Here is a 25678-nt window from a genome sequence, read left to right on the forward strand (position 1 = left end):
ACTGTATACCTATGTCAGCTCTCCTCTGTCCTGTCTTTGGAGTGGGTGTGGTAAGGTCAAAAGCTGTTTAATCTATTTTGAATAATGAGATATAGGGCTATCAAAGTGAGTATCTAGCACAGGTGGGGGGAGGAAGCAGATAAACAAAACAGTATTTATTCACCCCAGAGAACACTTGTACTTTTCAATTTAAAATTCAGTAAGCCACTGCATGAGTGACACGTTAGCAAATTAGGGCTGTTGCAGGAAAGGGGTGTTAAGTAGCAGTGCTCACTTTGAAGGTGCTATACTGAGTTCAGTGCTATGGATTAAATTTATTGTAGGATTAAAGAAAGGCTCCATTTCCTCACCCATCAACCTGTCAGACATTCTCCTATGTGCAGCTCTTAGAATGACCAAAAATCCCCATGAATTAACGTTTGGAGCATCTGTCTGAAGAAAATAAAATACTGCACATATTCAGTACTCCCTTTAAAAATATTGTAACTTGTACTTGAAAACCAAATGTCTTCAAATCTATCAAAGTCAATAGGCCTCATTCAAGGCTACTTACGCACCAAGTCTGAAGTTTTAAAACAAAGCCAATTCTGATTTGCTGTACCAAAGTACAAAAAAAAGTGACTGAATATTTTCTTAAAAGGTTTTCTTAAAAACACTTTTTCGCACAAATCACTCAAATGGCTAAATTAATTGTGATGAAATTTCTCCCGCACTTACTCCCTTAAAATAGAAATCACTCCTGGGTGACACCAACTATAAAAATTTCAGCTCAAAAGTGGTTCTTGGGAATAGTTTAGGCAGAGGGCACTCAATACAATCTGCTACTCTAGGTAACACTTCTGTGTGCTGCCTCCCACACTACTCAAATTTGGCCCAGCCACCTCCCTGTCATGATGGGGGGTGGGGTAGATTTGAGCAAGTGATGTTACAACCTGACACATGGAGTCACAGTGCTGCTCAAATTTGGCTCAGACACTACTTTGTCATGATAGAGGGGCTACAGCCCTAGGTAGCTGCCCAGAAATCTGCCACCCTATGCAGCTGTCTCGGTGGCCTATAGCTAGAGTGGCCTCTGGGTTTACACATGTGAAAGTAAGAGTTTAGGATGGAAGTGAAGTTTCAACTTTAATTGTAGCACTGTTTACTGTAATGGCATAACTATGCATTAGGAGTAAACTTTTAAAAAGCACCTACTTGACTTAGGAACCTGTTCTAAAATCTTTCACATGGTTCTTCCCTCCCTTTGTGTTTTATTTAGTGACAATGTTCAGGGCCCAATCCTGTAGTCCCCACTCACTCAAAACACCCATTTAAAACCTGATTCTGCAGTCCTTATTCCCATACTTATTCTGATACTACACCTCTACCCTGTTATAACGCTGTCCTTGGGAGCCAAAAAATCTTACCACGTTATAGGTGAAACCGCGTTATATCGAACTTGCTTTGATCCGCCGGAGTGCGCAGCCCCCCCCCCCCCCCCCCCCCCCCGGAGCGCTGCATTACCGCGTTATATCCGAATTCGTGTTATATCAGGGTAGAGGTGTACTTACATCAGTACTACTCCATGATCTTATCTAGACTAGGGAAAAAGATTGGATTTTTTGTTTTGTTTTTGTTTCTTTTAAATCAGGTTAGCTTAACTGCAGTTGAAACATTTGAAGCACCTCGTGTAGGTGCAGTTTTAACACCTTTAAAATTGTTTTAGCTGCTCAAGGTCTACCCTAGTCTCTGGCTAGCTAACTAGCTAACCACACTTTTTTCCTTGTCTAGGAAGACCCAGATGAGTACCAATGGCAGAATCAGGCCCTTGATGAGTGATCAGACTGTGTAAGAACTAAAGGATTGGGCCTTGTATTTACAACAGAACTATTTAGTTGGATGTTTGCTACTGTTGCATAAGCTTACCCATTCTGCTACCACCACAATTGTTTAGATTTATATTTGAATGCTGATAAGGAGGCAATTCTAATCTAAGATAACAGTGAGCCCTGTTATGGCTTGAAGATAGAGACCCACAGTGGGAGCAGTGTGGAGGCACACTGCTCCAGGGAAAAGTCCAGAATGTATTGAGCCTCAGGTGGACACAGTTCCTCCCAGAGATCTTAGCACACAGGCAGAGCAAGTCTCCATCCATTAGGAGGATGAATCATTCATTCCACTATACTGCCAGCCAGGGCCGGTGCAAGGAAGTTTCGCGCCCTAGGCGAAACTTCCACCTTGCGCCCCCCCCTCACCCAGCTAGCCCCGCCCCCCCGCGACAGCTAACCCAGCCCGGGGAGACTCCCCCCTCCGCGGCAGCTAACCCCACCTGGGGAGCCTGCCTCCACGGCAGCTAACCCCACCTGGGGAGACTCTTCCCCCCCCCCCCGCGCGGCAGCTAACCCCACCTGGGGAGCTCACCTCGGTTCCGCCTCCTCCACTGAGCACGCCGGCGCTGCTCTAATTCTCCTCCCCTCGCAGGCTTGTGGCTCCAATTGGAAGAGACTTAGAGCCGGGCTGTGTGCTCAGCGGAGGAGGCAGAGTGGAGGTGATCTGCGGGCGGCCCTCCCTGCGACCCTCCACCCCAGCTCACCTCCACTCCACCTCCGCGCCTGAGCGGGCTTTTAGGCGCCTGCCTAGTTTGCCTAAATGGTTGCACTGGCCCTGCTGCCAGCGAGCCAGCTCCTTTGGTCAGTGAAGGAGCAAGATGGGTCCATGGCTCTGCCTCCTCCCTGCCTCCTTTGTGAAGTGCTTTAAAGGGATAAGTTCTTGTATTCTGCAGAACACAGAGAGTGCAATTGGGCCTGGTGCATGTGGGGGTCGCCTTGTGCCCCCCCCCACTTCCCCGTACCAAATCAAGGGCCTGGCACAATCTAGCTCCACATGTGAGCTTGTAACTCATAAAATCTTGAGAAACTGGCTGAGCTCTTTTGCCTCATGCATAGTAGCAATATAATTTAATGATGTGGTGATGCACATGCACATATATCAGATTAAAACTGAGCCCATATTTCATAGCAGTGTATAACATTCTGCATACCTGCATTAGTGATTGGTAAAATGGTACAGCCTTTCCATTTTCAAATGTCCCCACAGAAATGTTTCCTGAAATGCAAATATCAGATTCAGAACATGACTGGATTTTGTTAAATATGAATATGGCTGGGTACTACAGAGTTAATTATGATCCATTACATTTGAAGAGATTAGCACAACTGCTTGAAAAAGACCCAAAGGTAAGATAACTTGTTTATCAATGATGTAAACAAATTCTATACAATCAATTTCTTATTGCAATCATTACCAGTAATTACTTTAACTGATAATTGAAAGCTAGTGCATCACATGCAAAGGTTTCAAATCTGTGCCCATTAAAGTTACTGACAAAATTCACTTTGACTTTAGTGGGAACAAAAGTGGGACTAAAATAGCTTTTCATTTCAAGTGTGTGCTGAAAATTTTTTCATTAACATAGGACCAGATTCTACCTGTAAAGCTGTCTTAATCAGCCCTGGAAGGATCTCCCACTATAAGGAGGTTCTTCCATGACTTCAAGCCATTGCAAAGTCTTACCAGTGTATGGGTGTTGCTGGGATTTACCTTCACTTAGAGCTGATGGAAAACATTCTGTCAGAACACTTTTCCATCAGAAAATGCTGAATGGACAGAATTGAATCATTCCACAGGAATGTGTTGATTCCATCAAAACTTCTGACGAAAATCTCCCTGACTCCCTGGGCAGTGGCCTCTGAGTCTGCTCAGCTCCTTGGGGACTTGGGCAGCCCTGGGGAGTTGGATAGCCAGGAACAAGCTGAAAAATTTCCATCGGGGTTCTCCCAAAATGGAATTATTTTTAGAGTTTTTCCTCTCATGAAAAAATTCAATTTTTGGCAGGAGGAAAATTCCGTTTGCCAGCCACTTCTACTAATGTTCTGCTAATCCCTGGTTGTCATTTCAACACCTTGTGACCATTGAAAGTTAATATAACTTAAGGCAATTTCATGCTGGTCTAACTTACATCAGAGAACTGGCTGAGCAAAGCTTGGGCTCAGGATAAAGGGAGCATAGAGATGAGCTTTAAGGCACCTTTACATTCTGCCTCAATTGAGTTGCATGGTGTAGCCCAGCCCCGATGAATCACTTTTTAATTACAATGTTTAGAAAATGTAAAGACCAAGGCCACTGAAAATAGTTCAACAGGGCCAAATCAACCACTCTGCTTCTGCTACAAAGTATAGGAATAATGGCCAATATTGGCATAGGAATGGGGAGACATGGAAAGGGGAAATGCCTCCTATTGGTATTGCTTTCTTGACTTTATGGAAACTGCTCCGGAGGAGTTGCAATCCATGGGTATGGCAGGATTGGAGACAACAGGGCTGAGAGTACAGCCTCTCTAAGATGCATTCTTTTTCTTTCCTTCAAACCTGTATGGTTCCTGATCAAGCAAATTTTGAATGTCAGCCTAAACTTAGGTGGGCTCCCAATCTATGCTTTGAATCCTCTGTTGGCATTCATCATTGAGAAAATCCATGGGAACATGACAGAGCCATACTGCTATGCAAGCAGGAGAGAGATAAGCAGGGGCCAGGAGTTTTGACACAAATGGACCTGGACTCTGGTAAATGCTAGATTCACCTGGATTGCAGGAAATCCAGAGATTCCTTGGACCAACCTCCCCACCCCCATGCAAGTTCTTTTGAGGCTGTTGGAGAAATTCTACCAAAGGAACAGTGTGAAATAAATTTGCAATTTAATTCCATTATACAGGTTTAACCCACAAAATTGCCCAATTAAGTTTATGCTAAGAGATATTATAGGCTTTAAATATCTAGAAGCTATTCCTGTAAATAGAAATAGGGAGGCAAAATACATGTGTAGAGGAGAATCATATAGTAAGAGGGTGAGCAAGCTGTGCTCCTACTCTGCTTCCTGGTTGCAGAATTTGCATAATATGCATAAATGATAGCGGGATAGGTGTCTTTTCCACAGCTGCTGGATGCATAGTCTGTTTTGCACCAGAACCAGAAGCTTGTAGTTCTTTTTACAGATTCTGGTTACAACATAAATAATCTTTGCACTCCACATAATCCAGTGCAGGATCAACCCGGAGATTTATTCAATGGAGAACAAAATTACTAACTGGAGTTCTGCCTATGGTCTCCTGTAGCCAGAACAACTCAGAATTCAGAACAAATGTAAGACACTCTAGTCTGGACTGGTGTGAGTACTTGATTATGAATTGGAGTCTCAAAAGAAAAAAAGTCATTGTCAAGATGAAGAAATCAGGATTTATTTTAGATACTGTAGAGCTCCCTCACTTTAATTTGCAATATTGCACATACTTAAGAGGATTTTTCAAGCTTAGCAGTTCATTAGCTGTTGCAAATGGGTACCAGATGTAGAATTTTTTAAGTCTACATACACAGAAAAAATTGTTCTTAAAGGCACATTGAGTAAATTATTTCAGCTCAAAATATGGGACCAAATCCTGCCATCCTTACTCAGGCAAAGCTTCCATTGACGTCTATAAAGTTTGGCTTGAGAAAAGACTGCAGGGTTTGTCCCAGACTTTCAAAACATAACTAAGTATGCTTTTCCTCAAAATGATATGTTTGATCTACTAACACCACATGAGTGCTTTCTGCAGGCTATTCCAGTTGTCAACAGGTTACATTTGATAGACGATGCTTTTACATTGGCACAGTGAGTATATTTTGAGTCTGTGATAGAAAATTGTTATTAATGCACTATTACATGACACTGTTATACTTCACATTCCTATTTTGACTTTGCTCCTTTGTCTCCATAAATACCCTGTAAAGAAGACAGACTTCACCAGGGAACAGTTTAAAAAAAACCATTAGGTCATCTAGTCCATCCCCGGCCAGTGCAGAGTAGTTCCTTACAGTATCTTTTCTAACTGTTTGTCCCAGATCATATGTTTCAAGCAGTTGAGCTGCCACAGTTTCCATCAGGAGACTTTTCTACAAGCTAATATAGATCCCCATTAGGAAAATTTCTTGATGTTAAGCCTAAATTTCCTTTTTCTTACTTCATATCGTTGTTTCTAGCTATACCTCATTGTATTCAACAATTCCTTTCTGTTCCTGATAAGTAATCTTCCAACTACTTGTAGATGATTATCATGTCCTCTTTCATTATTGACACTGATAGAGACAGTTCAGGGGGGTGGGATTGCCCCCACAAGTGTTGGGATTCTGCAAAAAAAAAAAAACATATAACTTAACTTACCTGCACAGTTCCCTTCCCTCCCCCTCCCCATGGGAAAACTCCTTTAAGGGATATCCAAGTCCAGCTGCAGGTGGACAGTTTCATTGGAGCCATGCTGCCAGGAAGCTAAGGAAAACAGCAGGGAGCCCAGGAGTCAATGGTTGTCCCTGTGCCTCCAGCAGATACCTGAGATCCACAAAGGTATCAGAATCATTGTGCTCTATAGGTGGGCAAAGCACCCCCACAACACTGGAGGAGTTTGGAGGGAACTCTGTCAGGGGAACCTTAGAGTTTTCCTCCCCCCACTTTCTGTAGGTTTTCCCACCAGAGGGCACAGTCTGGCCTGTAATAAGGAATGTGTAAAATGTGCTCCTCACATATAGTTATGGCAGGGCTTCCCATGGAGGGTTTTGGATGGGCCCTCTGCAAAAGAGTGAAGTTTAGCCTAAAGTGTATTGGTGCCATTCTAACGAATAATTAATTAATTAATAATGTTTAAATATCCCTGAATTACCATTTAATTGTTTATGCTTTTCGGGTAATGGTTGTTCCCCAAAGCAGTTTATAATGAAAATCTGTTGTTCGAATATTTTAAAAAGACCATAAATATTGTATCTCCAAAATGTTATTACATAAAAATATAGAAGGCATCTTCACTTTATCCTAGTGAGGATGTTAAGTGGCAGTAGTGGACACGGGCCTGATCCTGCCAACACACCTTAGTGTAGTGTGTGCTTAATGTTTTGAGTTAGTTGAGTAGTCCCATTCATTCTTGGTAACAGCACATGGCTCAGCAGTATGTGTTTGCAGGATCAGACTCTTAAACTGGTCACTATTGTATTGTATTTATTCTCATTGTCTGTCTTCTTCCCTAGACCCCACAGTATCTAGATGTTTTTTCATCAGTTATCTAAATATACCGTTGTTGAAATGTGTGTTTAACTTGAATACCTATGCTCAGTTCTGTATTTTTTTTTTTTAAATAGGGCTGGATATATTGAGATTGAGTCTGCATTTGAACTAACAAAGTACCTTGCCAAAGAAGATGAAATATTTGTGTGGTATTCAGTACTGTCAAACCTAATACCTGACAATTTGGAAAATATTCTGAACAACTATGAATTATATCCCTTTTTAAAGGTATCATCTTTCTTTGTTAAATATTGGACAGTTTAGACCATTTAAATGACAGGATCCTACATGAATCCTTTATAAACGCTCAAGGATGTACCACAAGGTACATTACTTTTTCGTTAAAATTTTGTTCAGCCTTTTTTTTTTTTCTTTTAAGAAATGGAAGCTAATTATTTGATTTGTCTATTAATCAGTCAAAAGTACATGCACATGCATCAGTTTTTACAAAATGGGGGCCTAACAACCACCACTAGTTGTGTAGAATGCAACTGTTTGCTTGCATAGCAGTGCTTCTCCTAGAGCAGAGGTTCTCAAAGTATGGTCTGTGGACCACCAGTGGCTCCACTAATTAGGTGCCTGGACCCTGAAGAAGATGCACATCTAAGGTGAGGTGGTGGCCATGGGAGGGGGCAGTGGGGTGAGAAGAGGGGGTGGGGGGAATTTGGGATGTGCAGGGCTGCAGCGGCCAGAGAAAGAGGTGACTTTGCCCAGCTCCAGGGCTGCAGCTGCCTGGGAGAAATGGCCTCCTTCCCAGCCTCAGCTCTGTGGCAGGGGAGAAACCCCCCTCCTTCCCAGCCCCAGCTCGGGGGCTGCCGCAGTGGGGGAGAGAGGGCACATCTATTGCATTAGAAAGGTAAGACTACTGATATTAAAATATGAGTTGTGTGCTTTTATTTGTAGAACAAAAAAACATTAATTATTAAGGTTTTTTTTAATATACCGCTTTTATCCAAAGCGCTTTACAATAGTTAGCGAACGGTACAAACAACATTTGGAAAGATCATTAACTGGTCCACTGAGACCCTCAGCAATTTTCAAGTGGTCTGCGAAAAAAGAAGTTTGAGAACCACTGTCCTAGAGAACACACTACACCTGTGATTTGTAACGGGTTCCTGTTTGTTTTAACCTGTCATGTCCTAAATAGTTTAGGTACAAAATACTTCAGGCTGCCACTCTCCCTGTATGGTAACCAGATGAGATCATTTGAGGAAACTGAGCTAACAGTTCCCTTATTTAGTCCGCAATTCAGCAGGAACTTAGGCATGTGCTTAACTTGGAGTAGCGCCATTGACTTCAATGGGGCAAATTACATGCTTAAAGATAAATGTGATTAAGTACTTTGCTGAATTTTTAATATGGAGGAGGCAAGGGATTTTTCCAGTATCCTCCTCTCTGGGACTTGCTTTCTTAGTTGTTCTTCCAGAGTCTGAGTTTAATCTTCATATCAAGTTCCAAAATTCATCTTTTCTTCCAGGGCTAAGGGAGCTGTAATGGGAACACCACTGTGTGAGTGGTTCAGGGAGAATTCTGTATTCTGGACATTCCAATTTTTATGTTTTATTTAAATTTTGCATCTGTACCCAGAGTTCTAATTTTAAAATGATCAAAATAAATAAATAAATAAGTAGAGAAAAATACAGCAATATCATATCTAAATGAAAGTAATTTCTCTTTCTCTTCTTTTAAAAGAAATATCTGTTAAAGAGAATATTGCCAATATACCATTATTATGCAAGTATTATTCATCAAAATGTTGATGCTTTGGCAGATGACTATTTTGATCAGTAAGTATTTAAAAAAAAAAATCAAATTTGAAGTGATTTGATTTGATAAAGACTTTAATGCAAATTGAAAACTGTATGCAGGAAAGATATTTTAATTAATTTAAGTGTAACTGAAACATTATTATTAATAATGCAGTACCATAAATGTGCATGATATGTGAATTTTAAAATGAAATAGCAGCAGCAAGATGGGCTGCCTGTTTTGTTATCAGGATTGGGGGGGGGGGGGTTAGTAAATTTAGTACTAGAGAATGATTGTGATTTAACACCCAGGAGCATGATATCCCTGATCTATCCATAGAACTTTAGTATCATAGCTATGAGCAGGGCAAGTAGGTCCTCCTGCTCCTTTGTACCTCAGACCTGACCTAAAGGAACCACTTCTAAAGATTAGAGGTAGTTCAGTTTGCATGGCCATTGAATCCTTAACATCTCTGCTGAGACATGACTGTTATAAAGATAGGGTCAGATCTCACAGTGGCAAGTGCAGTGTAAAAACATGGACAGATAAGTTTGTGGTGGGACTAGAATACATTTAAACCTTGCTAATCCCTACAAACATCTCTGTGCCATGAGACTGCTATTTGGTTATATTTTTATTATTGAACCTGCTGTTATTAGCAGACGACTTCCCGAGATACAGTGTCATTTGATAAAATTATGTTATAGTTAAAAATTATTCATTGGAATAATGCAAAATGTGTAATGTGTCCTTTTTTTTTACTTCCCTTCAAGAATTCATTTGGAAAAACTTATTAATACAGCATGTTGGCTGGGCCTCCAAGACTGTTTAAACCTATCTTCTGAACTTTACACTAAGTGGATGGAGAACCCTGACAATGAGTAAGAATGATACTGTAATATTATAGATACGTGTGTGTAAGTCAGATTTAAATTTAACAGGCCGTTACATGGGCAGGTAGTGTAGGGGAGGTTCCTTGTGTACTTCTCTTCTTCCTATACAGATTGGCCTGACCTAAATTGTAAAAACCTAAATTGATATAATATTTGGTGCTTTTTCAGGTAAACTTGACTTTCATGAAGGATGCAGATTGACTGCCCTGGAAATTGAACTCTGTCTAAGCACCAAAGAGGCAAAGTGCAGACAGGACTGTGGAAGTATCCCTCAGCACTCTGTCAGTTTGCCTTAGTTCTAACCTCTGGTATTGTCTGCACCCATTTAATCTTTAGCTGAGCCAAACACTGCCAGTTGTGGTGGCTGTTTGTGATGTGGGCACTTGCCCATACCAAATCATTTCATATGTGCTACTTAACAACTATTAATTGTAAACAACTTTTAGCTATTACAGACCCAGGGCCTGATCAGGCAAAGGTTACTCTAAATTGAAGTGTCATTGATTTCAGTGGGTCTCTAAGAGGGCGTGTAAGCAGCACATGACAGCTGTTGGCAGGACCAAGGTTCTAGGCAGGATTTTAATAAGCAATGCAGAAGTACCAGTCTGCCATGACATCCATTGCCCTATACAATATTAAGGTTGAAAATGTAAACGAATAAAAAGGCAGGCAATTCAAAAAGCAGGTTCCCACAGGGACATTAACTCTGTTACATTGCATACACTGTATATGTTACTGTCTGACTTTCACAGCTTCAACAGTAGTCTAAATTGTGACATATAGCATCATTGTGGGAAATTTTACAGTTGTATATGACATTGCTGTGGGGAGAACTTGACAGTTACAATGTTTTATTTTTGGTAGGTTTTTATTAAGGCTGTTTAATATGGTAAAAACAAATAAATCCACAATAAGAACATATCCAGAAGCACCCTAAATGGATTACACAAACTGAAATCAAAAGTGCATGTTGGACTTTTATGTAACTAAAGATGGCCTATATTTGTCAACAAAACCGTGTTAGAGTATTCCACTGCAGAAAAGCCCATACGGCATATTGTAATTCTCCCTTCTCTTTCCCTCCCTCTTTTCTTGTTTTTCTATGCAATTATGATAGTTTTGGCACTGGTGAGTCTATGTTCTGTTTATTATTCTTATCATTTTTATATTTTTATTTTACCTGTTATAGTATAGTTACTAAATGTGAACAAAAATGTTGTCGGCTATTATTTGAATCTATGTTCATATAATCAGATGGCTAAATCAGCTGAACTTGTAGTATTTATAGTAAAGTTTGGGGGGGGGGGGGTTTAAGTAGCTTTGTAATGACTGACCTCATAATAACGGCTTTTAAAGGTAAACTGAAAAGCTTTAAAATGTTACTCACTATTTAGTATCCAAAACAGAATATTCTTATTATTGTGTAATGTCAGCTGTAAATACTGCAGTTAAGGATGCAAGATGATTTTAATCATAATCTCCTATTTTCAGTTGTTCATAATTAAGGCTACAATTTTGGCACAGAAATTTTTAGTAAATTTCACAGCAGAGGGGTCGGGGGGAAATAAATTATGGAAGGATGAGGATCACCAAATAATGTATTTCTTGCTACGTGCACCTACACAAAAGCTATTAAGTAGCAAAAGCAGCTGTGGTTATTAATAAGGGTGAGGCTACGGTTGGGCGTAAGTTGTAGAGTGAGCCCATCCCACACTTAACCTACAGTGGAACTCCTGTCCCAAGGAGTTGGGCCTGGCTCCCCACTTCAGGCATTGCAATCCGGAGCACTAGGTTACAGCACCACTCAGGCTTGGCACCTCGACCCCTCCACAGATGGAGACAGAAATTGGATGGCTCAAACCTAGTGGCACTGCAACCCATACATCAGGTCACAATGCCACTCAGCTGGGGGAGCGGGGGAGGAATCAAATCTGTTTTAATAGCCATTGCCAAGATTTCACAGACTTTATTCAAATTCATGATTTCCATGACCTCTATGACCAAATCAATGCCTTATTCATAATTTTTTGAAATATTCATCTTCCAGGCTGAAACTTTCCATGCTTAGTCTGAATCCAAAATCTCACTTTTTCAAAAGTTTGAGTTTCTGTTTTTGAGTTAGGTGGAGAAAAATATACTTGTTCTGATTTCATAATGAATAAGACCTTTCTTTCTTTGCACACAGTTAATTCACACGACAGCTAGTCTTTAAATCTTCACATGTGGCCAGTCCTCACTAAGGAATGGCTGCTATCTATATTTGAAAAAACAAGTGCAATTATGAAGTGATAAGTGATTCAAATATGTTCACTACTAAGTTTTAACAAGAAAAAATAGCATAGAGGTGAGGAGGCTCCCTAAATTTCAGTTCATGGATTCCCCCCCCCCCCCCCATTGATCAATATTTAGGGAGGTACAATTTTTCTACACACTGAACTGGAAAACACACCAAACCTGTAACAGACACAGGATCTGCAGAGAAATCCTTTTGGGTGCTGACATAGTGCATTCATGCTACCCCCCAAGTTCCTTTTCTCCCACAATGCAGTCATTCTGCCATAGGCTGACAATGTCATTATCTTCCATAGTGACATCCCCACAGGCTTGAAAGGGGATATTGCTATGGAGAGCAACCAACTCCCGATCCCTTTCTGCCTAGGCACGCTTCCTCCTGACCCATGGAGCTCCAATCAAGTGGACTTGGGGTAATGGGTTTTTATAGGATCTGTGGAAAGAACACGCTGTGGAGCCCCTGCTCCCCTCTCCCCACAGCCACCAGCCAATATCTTCCAGGTTTTTCTTCCTTTTACTCATGGGAGCAATATGGGCCTAAACTATTCCCTGTGGCATTGGAGAACTGTGTCGCACTGCAGCTCTACAGAGCTGTGTGCTGCACATGTGTATAGTGCTCTAGATAGACTCCCCTCTCCTCCTGCATTTTCAGAATGGTTGAAGTGCAAAGCCATGGAGCTGCGTAAAACAAAACGATATAACTCTATCATGCCAGAAGTAGGTTCCCTGCCCCATTGTTTCTCCTCAGTTATTTTCCTGTCCATTGTTTTCCTTTTTTCTGTTTTGCCCTATTCTTTTAGAACAAGGACATGAAATTTAAAAAAGACTATGCTAGTTTTAATAGTAAGTAATTTAATACAGAGACATTAGGAAAATAGAATGTTCAGAGTCTTCTAGCAGTGGGCCCCTTCCTGCCATAGGGAATCAACCAAAAAATCCAGTTGATATAAAATGTTTGTAAAGTGCATAGAGATCCTCACATGTATGATATGTTGTTATTTCAGTAGAATAGTTAATATTGCTAACACCAAAAAGATTTAGCACCCTGTGCTGTTTTAGTGTTAGTGGCACTTTTGACTGTTGCAGAAGAAACACAAACATTTTCACTCTGGTCTCAGCATGTAAAATGTAGCAGTAGGTGAGCCCGAAGGCGTTTTGGATTTGGGTTTTGTTGCAAAATTCATCATCACTTTGTAGGTACCACCCTCTGAAGTGTGGGTAATGGGAGACAATCTGCTGCATGGAGAGGCGACCATTCTCTTTCTTCATCTTGCATTCTCGAAACATATGACACTCTTCTTGAAATGGACAGTGTTTTCCTATCACCTGCACTGCTGGGTTAGGCCCTTCCAAAAGGCCTTTCTGAGATGGTGTTTTCATGCAAATTCATCACATTAGGATGTGACATCACCATATTGTGATGTGACACAAGGGTGTTAATTATATTGGCTAATATGAACTATTTGCCCAGCCATATTAAAAAAGCTATTCAGTTCACCTTCAAGCATCCCTGTTGTGGTAATGCTTGAATAATAAATGTAAATATGCAGTGCTCAAATCTAGTTGCTTTTCAGATTTTTGTTCTGTGTTTAGTGCTCTGTTGTGATTATTTTAAATTGTAATTGGTTAACATAATATATAACTTTCTGCCATATGTTAGCTGCTTGTTTTCATTTTATAGCAATATGGTGTCAACAACTATTATTCTATTTTACAGGATTCCCTTTACTATTAAAAGAACAATCTGTTGTTATGGTGTTGCAATGGGAAGTGATAAAGAATGGGACTTTGCATGGAAAATGTATAATCATAATAATTCCACAGAAATAGATAAGGATATAATGCTCTTTGCCATGAGTTGCACCAGAGAGTCATGGTTGCTTTACAGGTGACTTTGATCAAATCATATTTTTAATGTATTTAACAGTAAATCATTAATTTCTTGGTTTTAAGGGAAAAAATAGATATTAATTCAATAATAAGTTATCCATTGTTTAAAGTGCAGTCCTACTCCTAAAAATGGCTTTATAAACATTGCATTATTGAGTCCATAATTACCATAATTATTATTTCTCAATGGCTTCAAAGAAAATCTTCTTAGCTTATAAGTAAAAATATAGTGAATCTGGATTCTGTGATCGTTTATGTCCACTTTGCACCACCAAGAAGCACAAGATAGACAGGCAAGCACAGCATCTCTCTCTTATTGGGGTAAACTCCACTGATATAAAGCTTGCAGAGGCAGCATAGCTGCCTCCTGTGGCAGCCACTCCTCTGGCATGGGGGGCATGTCAGGAGATGGAGAGAGTATATTGGGGGTGAGGAACAGAAAAGACATGATAGAGCAGAGCATTGCTATGCTGATGCTCCACTTTTCTGCGGTCATTTAAGGACCTTATGCCACTTTTATAAGTTAGAGCTTGTCCTCACCAGCTCTAACCAGTTCCAGGAGCTTCCCCTGGCTCCCTGATGGTCCTCTCCTCCCTGTGCCCGAGAGAGTGAGAATCCAATGCGTTTTTCCAAATGGCAGTCTGCAAAGTCACTTAGGAAGAGGAAAGTCAAAATAGGCTCAATCTGTCTCACAAACAACTAATTTCTAATTGCAGAATATTTACTAACAATCCTGTCTCTGGTGTGCAGCCAGAGAAAATTCAGGCGACCTACACCTGCCTTATGCACCTGTGCATGTAGCAGCTACCAGTGGAGAGCGTCTGAGAACACAGCTCCTTTGGCAGCCAGGTTGCTCTGGAGGGTGAGAAGCACTCCTTAGGCACTAGGGACTTAACAGAAATGCCACAGAACTCCTGGGTATCTTGACATACCCCATTGTGGCATGAAAGGTCCTGCTACCTGCTCACTCTGCAGGAGGGCAAACGCCAACCTTGCACCTGACAGGATGAGTCCGTAGAAACTAAGAGTCCATGGATTTTTTTTCTGTGGAAGGGATAATTTGCCCCTAACATTTCCTGAGAAGTGGAAAGATAAGGAAAATGAATATGCCCATACCCTGTGCAACGCTCTTTCTACATTGAGAAGGTAAACCCAGTAAGTAATGAATGGTTAATATTTATATTAAACATGATACTCTAACGATACAGGCAACTCAAAAGGTCAATGTTTGTATTCTAAATAATTATATTTTTAATGTATTTTTCCAACAGATATTTGCAGTACTCACTCAACAATTCATTATTGTCTTCTGATAATATATCCATAGTCATTTCAAATGTGGCAGCTACTGAGATTGGCCAACGCATAGCATGGGAATTTGTAACAGAAAATTGGCTAGTTTTAAATGAAAGGTATGGTAAGCAACCAAATTATGTCGTTCATCTTTATTTCTGCAGTTGTTTCTCTGACTCTCTTCTCTACCTTAAGTTTGAGCTGTAGAGCCCAATGGCAAATGTTCTACTCCAGAGGTGCCTGCATTTCCATGGTGGTCTAAGTGATTCCTACATACAAAGGCTAGAATTATCAGAAGGGCTCAGCTTTCATTAAGGCACCAAAATAAGTGGCTGGATTTTCAAAGAGCTCAACGGAAGTATGTGTGTGTCCCCATAAGTGTCTCAATGGGAGCTAAGGGGTATTGACCCGCTTTGAAAAATCTGGACCCTATTTTGGTGACTAAATGGGAGCTGAGCTTTTTGAAAATCTGGCCTCAACTGTAAGATGGTGAGCATTTAAAAATCTGACTCATAGTGCAACCTTATAAAGTGCTTTGTGGCGAAAAACATTATAAAAATATGAGGTTTTACTTATTGTTAAATAGCATGCAAACTGGTGTACTCCAGAGTTCTATATACTTCATACAACACAAATATTTAAATTGGAAGCACTGGAAGGTAGTTGGATCCTATAACTCATTGGTAAGAGTAGGAAAGGGTATGGCCCAGATATTGTGGCAGGAAAATGGCTGGTCATCTAGGAGTGAGATGTTGGGAGCAGATAAAAAAGGAAGGATTAATATGTATGTGGTATGATTCCGGAAGCAAGGAGAATGAACAGAGGAGGTTTGAAGAGTGGTCAGACATGAGGGGAAAGGGTAAGTGGGCAGGAAGGCTCTTGGATCAGATGACATGGGCGAATGGGGGGCATGTCAGGAGATGGAGGGAGTATATTGGGGGTGAGGAACAGAAAAGACATGATAGAGCAGAGCACTGCTATGCTGATGCTCCATTGTTCTGTGGTCATTTAAGGACCTTATGCCACTTGTATAAGTTAGAGCTTGTCCTCACCAGCTCTAACCAGTTCCGGGAGCTTCCCCTGGCTCCCTGATGGCCCTCCATCCAAACTTTCAGATGGAAAATGCTATTGCTCTTTAGTTTTATCCATCATGTGTTTATCAAGGCTATCAATATAATGGTTTAAGACAATACAGGCTTCCTGTATATGAATATGAAACTTTCCAGTTCAGCCTCTTTACAGAGTAAAGCCTGGGACAAATTGTATGGCAAACATGCAGTCAGTTTTTATACGATAGGAAAATGCATTCTTATTTGGAAATGTTAGATGCTTGCATAGGGGAATCCTGCATGGCATAAAGCTGGGATAGCTTCATTTACACAACGTGCTCCTAGCCTCCCCAGCATAGGAGGTGAAACAACAGTGGGATGGGATGTGGTTATATCATCTTGCACTACTGCTAACCCTGGCTGGCAGAATGGTCCCAAGAGGACCATTACTGTGGTATAACTTAGAGCAGCCATTTGATTGTGTGTTTGCAACATAACTTAGCCCCTAAAGATAACCCAGTTTAGGGCCAGTTGTTGCAGCTTTTGCCACCACAACCTGTCCCCTGGCAGAATTTGTGCCACTGCGGATCACTGCACGGTTATACTGATGTGAAACCTGCTGTGAATCTGGTTCATCCCTTTCAAATGAAACCACTGCCAATAGGAATACACTGAGATACCTGAAACTACATTTTAATCCTGTCAGGCCAAATGATGAAGGGGGCATAACTCCCATTGAATTAAATGATTATTTAACCTGCTTACTCCAGGCCTGGATAGAGTCCTGGTATAGTATCTTTTATATCATAATATGCCATGGCTCTGATTCAATACATTGATATTTTTCTTCCTCCTTCAAACTCTTGCACCTGATTATTTGCGTGTGACTGACAATGGATGAGCATATTTCTCTAGTCTCTTCTAACTTGATTATGATTTTTAGCTGTGTAAAAATGGCAGTTTACCCGATTAGACAAGTCAGAGTGAGAGCAAACCTTTTACAGAAAGGAAAATTATTTGTAAACTGCACTCTGCATCTGGCATAGATATCTACCTCACTAATTTAAACTCTGAGAATATTTTTTTAAATTGGGGGGGGAGGGGGAAGAGGAGAGAACTCGGACTACTAAATTTCAGTTTAGACAATAGTTTCAACATTATACATTAGGCTTGGCGAATATGCTTGCAGAAGAGGAACGCAGGCTGATGGCATATTTACCAACATATTATCAAAATGCTTCTCTTCCTGACTGATATTTATATTACTTTATAGGCATAGGAATGGAATACTACAGAAATTATTGAGAGTTATGGAAAACTTTGTCAATACAGACTTACAGATCCAAGAAGTAAGTTACTTATATGCCATTGGATAAATAACTAATTTAAACCTTGCTGTCAATTTGTAAATAATTTTTTTTTTAATTACATATTTCTTGGAAAGCATGAAATGTATTGAATAAATATATGGAAACTCATTGTGGTTTTTGTTGAGACAGAGATGGGGTGCAACCAGAATTTTCCTAATGTACCCAACCCAAATCCCTCACTGCCTCTTCACCCAGACCTGTTCTCCCCCCTGCACCTAGCTCTACACACAAACCCCTCCTGCTGCCCCACACCCAGCCCTGTGCTTTCCCCCCATATTGCCATGCCCCCAGCTCAAAGTTCTCTCCCCTACACCCAGCCCCATGCTCTTACTCAGTGAGGCACCATCCTCATCAGGAGGCAAACTGTCGTGGGAGCCCTTGGCCCCATCCTCCTCCTTCATATCAGCTTCTTAAGGAAGTACCAAAAGCCCAGATTTAATCCTTCAACTTTCCTGAGGGTGCCCAGTGCCCCCTGCTCCACTTCTCCCTGTGGGGTGGGGCTGCCTAGTGCCCATAGGCACCAGAAGGACTGCAAAGATGGGAGAGCCAAGCAGGTGCACTGTGTCACAGAACCACTCAAATTTGGCCTGGCCACCCTTCAATCCTGACTGAGGGTGGGGACGGCAGGGCCAAATTTCCAACTCCAGTCAGAGGCCAAAGGCAAGCCTGGGTCCCCTAATCCTCCTCCCACATTGCAGCACTGCACAGAGATCAGTGATTTTAAAAAACTTACAACCGTGTGTAACCCACACACCTCCTGGGTGTGGTGTTCTGTCCCATCTAGTAGCACAGAGACCACTTAGAGAGAGTTAAATGAGTCTACTCTACAGCCTTAGCCAACAGCCAGTTGGCTTTTAGCTCATGGGGTAGAGGCTCATGCACTAAGCTCCAGAGGTCCCAGATTTGATCCCACCCGCTGACGACTGGGGTCTGTTGATGTTACAAATGCACAAGAAATAAACTTACAAATGGGCACCCACAGTTTCACCCCCCAGACAGAGGAATGCATGTGCAAATGGTAGTTAGTCACCACTGCATGAGTGTTTGTACAATTTGTACAAATGATTGTGGCAGTCTCCTTGCCCAACTCATGCCACCATCCTCCTGGTTCCCAGTCTCCTTGTCCAACCAGTCCCAACTTCCCCTCTCCAGCTGCACTCCCATTCTCCTTGCTCCACCTCCCTTCCCTACCCCTGGCTCCCAACTCCAGCCTTCCTGCCAACCAGTCGGAGAGCCTCTTGTCTCCTCCCCCCCCCCCCCCGCAAGGTTTTAATCCCATTCAAACAACCCAACCAGACCTACCCTGCCTCTCCTCCCTCTAGCCTCCCTGCCTAACCAATCTCCAGCTCCCAGTCTCATTGCCCAACCAATCACAGCATCCTCCCCTGAGCTCCCAGCCTCCCCACCCAACCTGTCCTTGCCTCTTCCAGCTCTTAGACCCAGTCCCTTTGTTCAACTACTTTCAGTCCCCCCACCAATTCCCAATCACAATTTCTTTCCCTGTTCCAGTCCCAGTCTCACCAGATTCCTTGTGCCAGTCTACTTCCTTTCCTTCCTTGGGTCTGGCTTTTGTCCCCTGTGCATTTGGATCAAATGGCTTCCTGAGCCCAGCGGAGGGCCATTGATGCCAAAAGAGAGACAGGTTCCCTGCTCTCAGTTGTGGTGCCTTGTCATTAGATGGAAAGATTGGCTTGGCCCCTGTAGCCCTAGGCTGGAGCATGCTCATTAGCTATGTGGGATGGCACATGCACAGTTTGGTTACAGGTAGGAGCTGTGAGAGGCTCGAGCAGGCACAATCAGGATGGAATCTTTGGAGTGTTAACCGCTATAATCAAAGAAGTATCTACTGAGCATATGCCAACTGATTCCCTGCTCCCCCCAAAGGCTTATAATTTGGCCTTATCTGAGTGGATTTTCATGGGGACAGCAAAAGGCACATCCGTGACACAAAGATCCCTCTGCCAAATTTCTAGTCCCTGCTCCAAAGCATGAGGGCACTAGAACTGTTCAAAAAAAAGGTTGCCAGAAATTTTTAACATGGGGAAAAATAATGTATTTTTTCCCTAGCCTCATTCTTGGAAATCGCTAAATAATTTTGGATGAAATTTTCCAAAAAATTCAGTCTGAGGCGGACTCAGAACATGGAAAATTTCAACCTAAACTGTTGAAGTTTTGCCAAGTTCTAAGCAACTGAAAACAGGCACTGGGAACCTTTTTTAACAGGTGGCACTAGCAACCTCATACATAATATGATTTTCACTACAGAGGAATTTTAAAGTTGCAGTTAGCTTTTCAGTTAAGTTTAAATTTTTTGTTAGGCATAAAAACAAATATTGATTGTAACAAAAATGACAGCATTTACTCCTAGTCCTTGTCTACTGTAGCCTTCTCCCCCCCCCCCCCCCCTGAAAATTTCCACCAGTGCTAATACCAGTGCAGCTCGGTTGGTAGGAGCAATTCTGGGAACAATTGTGTTAGGGAGACCAGACAGCAAGTGTGAAAAATCAGGACACTTTTTTTCAAGGGGTATAGTTGCCTGTATAAAACAAAGCCCCTAATACCGAGATGTCTGGTCACCCTAAATTGTATAGTCAGGGCACTAGTAGCTGCTGATGTTTTTAACAACATGTTGTGTAGAGCTGCTGTGAACAGACTGAGATGACATGATGGTTAAAATGTCAGTGGCTGCCAGAAGCCTAATCTAGGATTGTACGGCCAGTTTTACTGCCACCAGTAGAGCTGCTGGGAAATTATTCCAGGAAAAAAGTCCTAGAGTGGACAAACTCGTAAAGATTGTATTTTCCAGAAATGTACAAGTAAATCCATTCAGGAAATTAGTAGTTTGAAGAAATTAAAATTGACTCCATCTTACATTTATGGCTGCAGACTAAAGCCTTTTCGGATCTTTCGAGCCTACAAATGCCTATCTCTTTTTTGCAACATTTCTACCACTCTTTAGGTAGATGGCCATAGATCTTGTGCATAGGCTAGTCTAAAAAAAACCCAGCCCAAGTTATTAATCATAGCTGTTTCTAGTTGTACCATGGGAGCAATTATTCATCAAAAGCTGATGTCTAAAATTTTATACATCTGGATAGAGCTCCTCGCTCTGGCTCCTTTATGCTGAGAAGTGGTGGTGTGGTGTGAAGGGGACCCCAAGCATATGTCTACACTGCAGCTGGGAGCATGCCTCCCAGCCCAGGTAGACAGACTTGCACTAGAGTGGCTGGAGGTAGCTAAAAATAGCAGTGTGGATGTTGCGGCTTCAGTGGAGACCGAGCTAGCCACCCGAGCTCAGACCCAGGGGCTCCAAGCTGCAATGTCCACACTGCTATTTTTAGAGCACTAGCTGAAGCTGAGCTAGCTGGGAGGCTTACTCCCAGATGCAGTGTAGACATACCCTAAAAGTTCTGGTTCCAGCATGGGGGGAGATTTCCCCCACAGCAAGCACTGTGAAGACAGCCATAAAGCTGTTTCCGAGGATCCCCTCACAAGCCATGCTGCAGAGGGCATGTTGGGCTGAAAGGGGCATGTCAGGGATGAGACCACAACACGCACCAGGGAGGAGTTTGGCGGCAGTGTGTGGCCCAAAGGGCAGCCCTTGGAGACTACTATAACTTAGGCCAGGTGTTCTCACAACAAAATTTTTAGTGGCCTCAGAATGCGGCCACCAACTCTTGCTGGTGGTCGCTTTGACAATTTTTCCTAAAATACTTAAGTAACTTTAGGAAAAACAAACAAATATGCACATATCCATGTCCAAAGCATTGTAATTTATCTATGTAGGGGTTTTGTTTTTTGCAGACTCAATAATAAAAATAATGTACATTTATTTGTTCTTTACTGGACCTAAACAGAATAGCAACACAAATAAGGTGCTTTGAATGTTTTTGTCTTTTTTCTTGTTGTTTCTTTTGCTTTTGCTTTTTGGTTTTTTGTTTTTAAAGACTTGCTAGCTATAAGTAAGTCTGCTCTGAAAAGTGGCATTTGTATGTTTGTTAATATCACTTTTCACAGCAGACTTACTCAGCCCCAGCAAGCCCAGGGACAAAGTAAGCCCTGGATGGGGAGGTGGCTACAGAGGCAATGGGGGCCAGGGGCAATGGGGACTGGAGGAGGCAGCGGGGGCCAGAGGTAATGGGGGGGATGAGCTCAGGGCCAGAGCCCGCCACCATGCAGCCAGGGAATGGAGCCCAAAGCCCCACACCCAGGGGACAGCGCCTGGGGACAGAGCCTGAAGTCCCGTAGCTGGAGTCTGGAGCCTGCCGTCTGCCACCCCAAGGCTGAAGCCCAACTCCACCACCCTCGGGAATGTGGAGATCTCACTGACTGCCTGGTCCTCCAGCTTGTGTGGCTCCAGAGTGGGGCAGGGCCCAACCACTGCTGGTGGCCCCTGGGGAGGGGCCGCTGCTTTGCTCCCTCTCCCCCTCCCAAATCACTGCCCAGGAGGCTGTGGCCGCAAGAAAAGCCCCTGGTGGCCGCATTTGAGAAACCCTGACTTAGGCTATGTCTTCCCTGCAACAAAGGTGTGGGGTTTTTTTACAGCAGAATGACTAATGCTCTTTGCTATCCCACTGTAAAATCCTAGTGGAGAAAGGCACTGATATTTTTACCATGAGGAGCTAGGCAAGGTCAGCACTATACCCTGGCCTCTGGTGGACTTCACCAAGTTTACCAAGTGGTAAGACTACAGCGCCTTGTCTGTGCTAGGATTTTACAGCAGGACAGCTAACACACATTAGTTATCCTGCAGTAAAGTCACATGTTTTTTGGCAAGCCTATAAGTTACACTGGGTGCCTCTCCAGCCCACAGACTTACCCAAGATCAGGAGGGCAGAGAAGTGCTTTAAAGCCACCTTAACCCCCTTCCTCTGGGCTGTGTGTTCTATACTGCGCCTCTAAGAGGCACAGCACAGAATCTCACCCCAGAACTCTGCTGTCTGTAACTATAGATGTGAACTATTTTGAAAGAGAAAAGAAGGTGCCAGGCCAGTGAAGCCTCAAAGATCTGCAGAAGCAGAGTTCCTGCTTTAATCTTTAAGGGGCTTAATTTTCAGTAGTGCTGGGCACTCCCACTCTGAAAATCATCCCCTTTAAGGTATCTCAATCTGGGCCCCCAAAATCACTTGTCACTTTTGAACATTTAAGCCACAGTATAGGAGCTTTACAGAGCAAGCACCTTCCTAAACTAAAGTTTTAAGTGTCAAATTCTGGCTCCATTGATGTCAAATGCAAAACTCCCATTGATTTCAGTGAGATCAGGATTGCACCTTAAATGTAAATTTAAACCCTAAATGTAAAAAACAAGCTCTTATCTAGACAGTTCTGTCTAAGACATCTGTCGAAAGTGCATTCAATTTTTCCACTCAAGGTACTCTGTAGACTAACTTTATGTATTTTTTTTTTTTTTTTTTAGTTGCAGCTTTTTTACAATACTACACTGGACAAGGATCTACGGATTGCTACTACTGAAACATTGCAGTTTGCAAAGTTTGCAAATAATGAAAGGAGAAAACTCATAGCCAGATTTACTGATTGGTTACGGAAAAATATAGATGACTGACTTCTGAAACCTGTTTCTCATATCTATTCTAATATATATTAGAATATAGCTTGCTAGCATTTTTATACTATTTTATGATTTAATAAAGAGATGAAGCACATGATTTATATTCGAAACCAAAGATTCTAACCACAAAGCCAGGCCGACCTCATTCACAATGGAAGGATAAAATTCTACAGAAAACATGCAAGAAAACTATTTGCATATTACATCTATCTTATTTCCATACAGGATGATGCTTGAGAGACTTATCCTTAAATAAAGTCAAGAAAAATCTGCAGAAACATTTTTTAAACATGTCAGCACTTTGGAGGACTCAGCCCTGTGATTAAAACACAGGACTGGAAGTTAGAAGACTTGGGTTTTATTCTCTGTTCTGCTGCTGGCTTGGTGTGTGACCTTTAGGCAAGTCATTTAATCACACTGAACCTCAGTTTTTGTATTTGTGAAAAGGGAATGGGGACAATAATACATAAGTTAGAGCAGTGTTATGGAACTTTAACTCTTGAACATTTGTTTGTAAGCGCTTCTTGATCCTCAGAGGGAAGCCACTACAGGAATCCAAAGCTTAAGTTTTTATATATTGAGTGCTTTTTCATCTGCACTAAATTTCATTAGAAAATTTGTAGAAGTTTTACTTTCTTCCTCCCTATTATTAGGCTTAATGGAGATGACTGACAGCCAAATAAAACTCAGGCCATTAGTATTAAAGCACGTCTATTAGCTTTTGGTTAAAGTGTATTAGTTTGTGGGTTTGTTTATTTGCACAGTTAACAAATTATGAAAAAATGAAGTTGCACTACTACCCCTATAAACAGAGAAAGTAATATTACATTACCCTAGGGAAACCCAGTGAGGAAGTAACAGGCAGTGTTATAAAGGAAATAAAGAGCACAAACAGACCAATATCCAGGATTTCAAAATCAGAGTTTTCAATGTGGAAAATCCTTTGTTGGGTTCCCAGTGCACATCCAAGGAAGCTGACAGCCACATCCTTAGCCCCAACTTAGGGTATGTCTAAACTTGGAGCTGGGGGTTGCGATTCCCAGCTTGAGGAGACATGTAGCTGTGGCAGCAGGAAAGGCTAGCCACCCTGAGTACGTGCCTATGGTCTTGGATGGGTACATACTTGGGGTGGGTAGCCCCTCCCACTGCTCCTATGGCTGTGGCTACACTCTATTTTTAGCACACAATGGTGCAAAGTATAATTAAAGCTGCCTTAAGGCAGGATTGGAGGATTCTGTCAGCATAGGGGTCGTATATGCTGATGTAGCCAGCTCTATGCTAGACACTCCTGGTCTCCCCAGCACCCATTCCAGGATGGGGAGGGTTTGGGGGCGGAATGCAATATGTTCCACTGATCATGGATAGCAAAGGAGCTGCTCCCTGCTGGCATGACTTAGAGCTTCTTCGTATAGATGCAGGGACTGATTTGGCCCCCTGCAGGATTGGTGCGAGGTGGAAAGGTAATGGAATGACACCGAGGCACCGCTCTACACAATCTCACTGCAGGATTTATGTACCTAACTTTCAGCACCCAGCCTATCGAAACCATTGTCTTTCCCAGCTATTTGTAACCATTCTCCCCTTTTCTTGTTTACAGAAATGTCAGGTTTTTTACTGAATAAAAATACGCTAATAATTTAATCACCAATCTGTAAATATTTACAAAAGCAATTGTAAATAAGAAAATATTTCAAAATCACTATTGATTAATTGTGTGCTTCTTTAATAACATACCCTTTATGTCCTTACAGCAACAATATAGTGATTGATTTTTCTAGGGTTTATACCATATTGTACATCTCTTTTCAAGCCTGAGACTAAATAGCAGGAAGAAAACACAGAATTACTTGGTGCTTAATGTTGGCAGCCACTCAAAGAAAAGGAAAGCGAATCTTTTACCTCTTGATACTGCTTCTTGCTGTGCTGAGAATAGATAGTCGAAAACTGTCTAAGAACGTATCCCTTTTCCAGGTAATTCTGTTTGGAATAACTGTAGAGGCAGAATAGTAGGGAGAGAATTACTTAGATTTGTTCAAGTATGAAAATAACAACATGGTATCTCTAGTACTAGCCCTACCCTTTCAGCCTGCTGTCATAAGCAAAATCTTCTCTGAGAGAAAGAGAGCCTCAATTACTGGTTCCATTATGGACCCAGGCATGCTAAAATTGGACCAGAACTAAGACAATTGATTTAAAAATATAATTGTATATAAACATTAGAGGCTGATCCACAATTAACGTCAGATCTCTCTCATACTACAGCTGTCAAGAAAAACTACTTCAGCCTGCTTGGTGTAAGTCTCTTTTGATGCTAGCTTGCCCTTAGTTTGTAGCAAGACAAGTCATCATGGAACTAATCTCTTTGGTCTCTTCAGGTCAAGAGAGAAGCAGCAACTGGGCAATCAATATGTAAAAAACAATTGGTATGAATTTCCTCTGTTATCTTTC

General features: G+C 41.9%; 1 protein-coding gene across 2 annotated transcripts in view; it reads left to right on the forward strand.

The window, feature by feature from the left end:
- LVRN (laeverin) overlaps window positions 1-24294 on the forward strand; it is a 65719-nt gene extending 41425 nt beyond the window's left edge. The window contains exons 12-20 of one of the 2 annotated variants that reach the window (XM_026649208.2): window positions 3076-3215; window positions 5630-5685; window positions 7200-7353; window positions 8818-8912; window positions 9648-9755; window positions 13777-13947; window positions 15221-15361; window positions 17565-17640; window positions 23078-24294. In XM_026649208.2, coding sequence (XP_026504993.1) covers window positions 3076-3215; window positions 5630-5685; window positions 7200-7353; window positions 8818-8912; window positions 9648-9755; window positions 13777-13947; window positions 15221-15361; window positions 17565-17640; window positions 23078-23224 — 1088 coding nt within the window. In that variant the 3' untranslated portion in view covers window positions 23225-24294. Of the gene's footprint in view, window positions 1-3075; window positions 3216-5629; window positions 5686-7199; window positions 7354-8817; window positions 8913-9647; window positions 9756-13776; window positions 13948-15220; window positions 15367-17564; window positions 17641-23077 lie in introns of both variants that reach the window. The other variant, XM_026649210.2, reaches the window with a different exon arrangement.
- The last annotated feature ends 1384 nt before the right edge of the window (window positions 24295-25678 follow it).

This window comes from Terrapene carolina, unplaced genomic scaffold (assembly GCF_002925995.2).
Source record: "Terrapene carolina triunguis isolate 2854851 unplaced genomic scaffold, T_m_triunguis-2.0 Scaffold69, whole genome shotgun sequence".
Lineage (NCBI taxonomy): Eukaryota > Metazoa > Chordata > Testudines > Emydidae > Terrapene > Terrapene triunguis.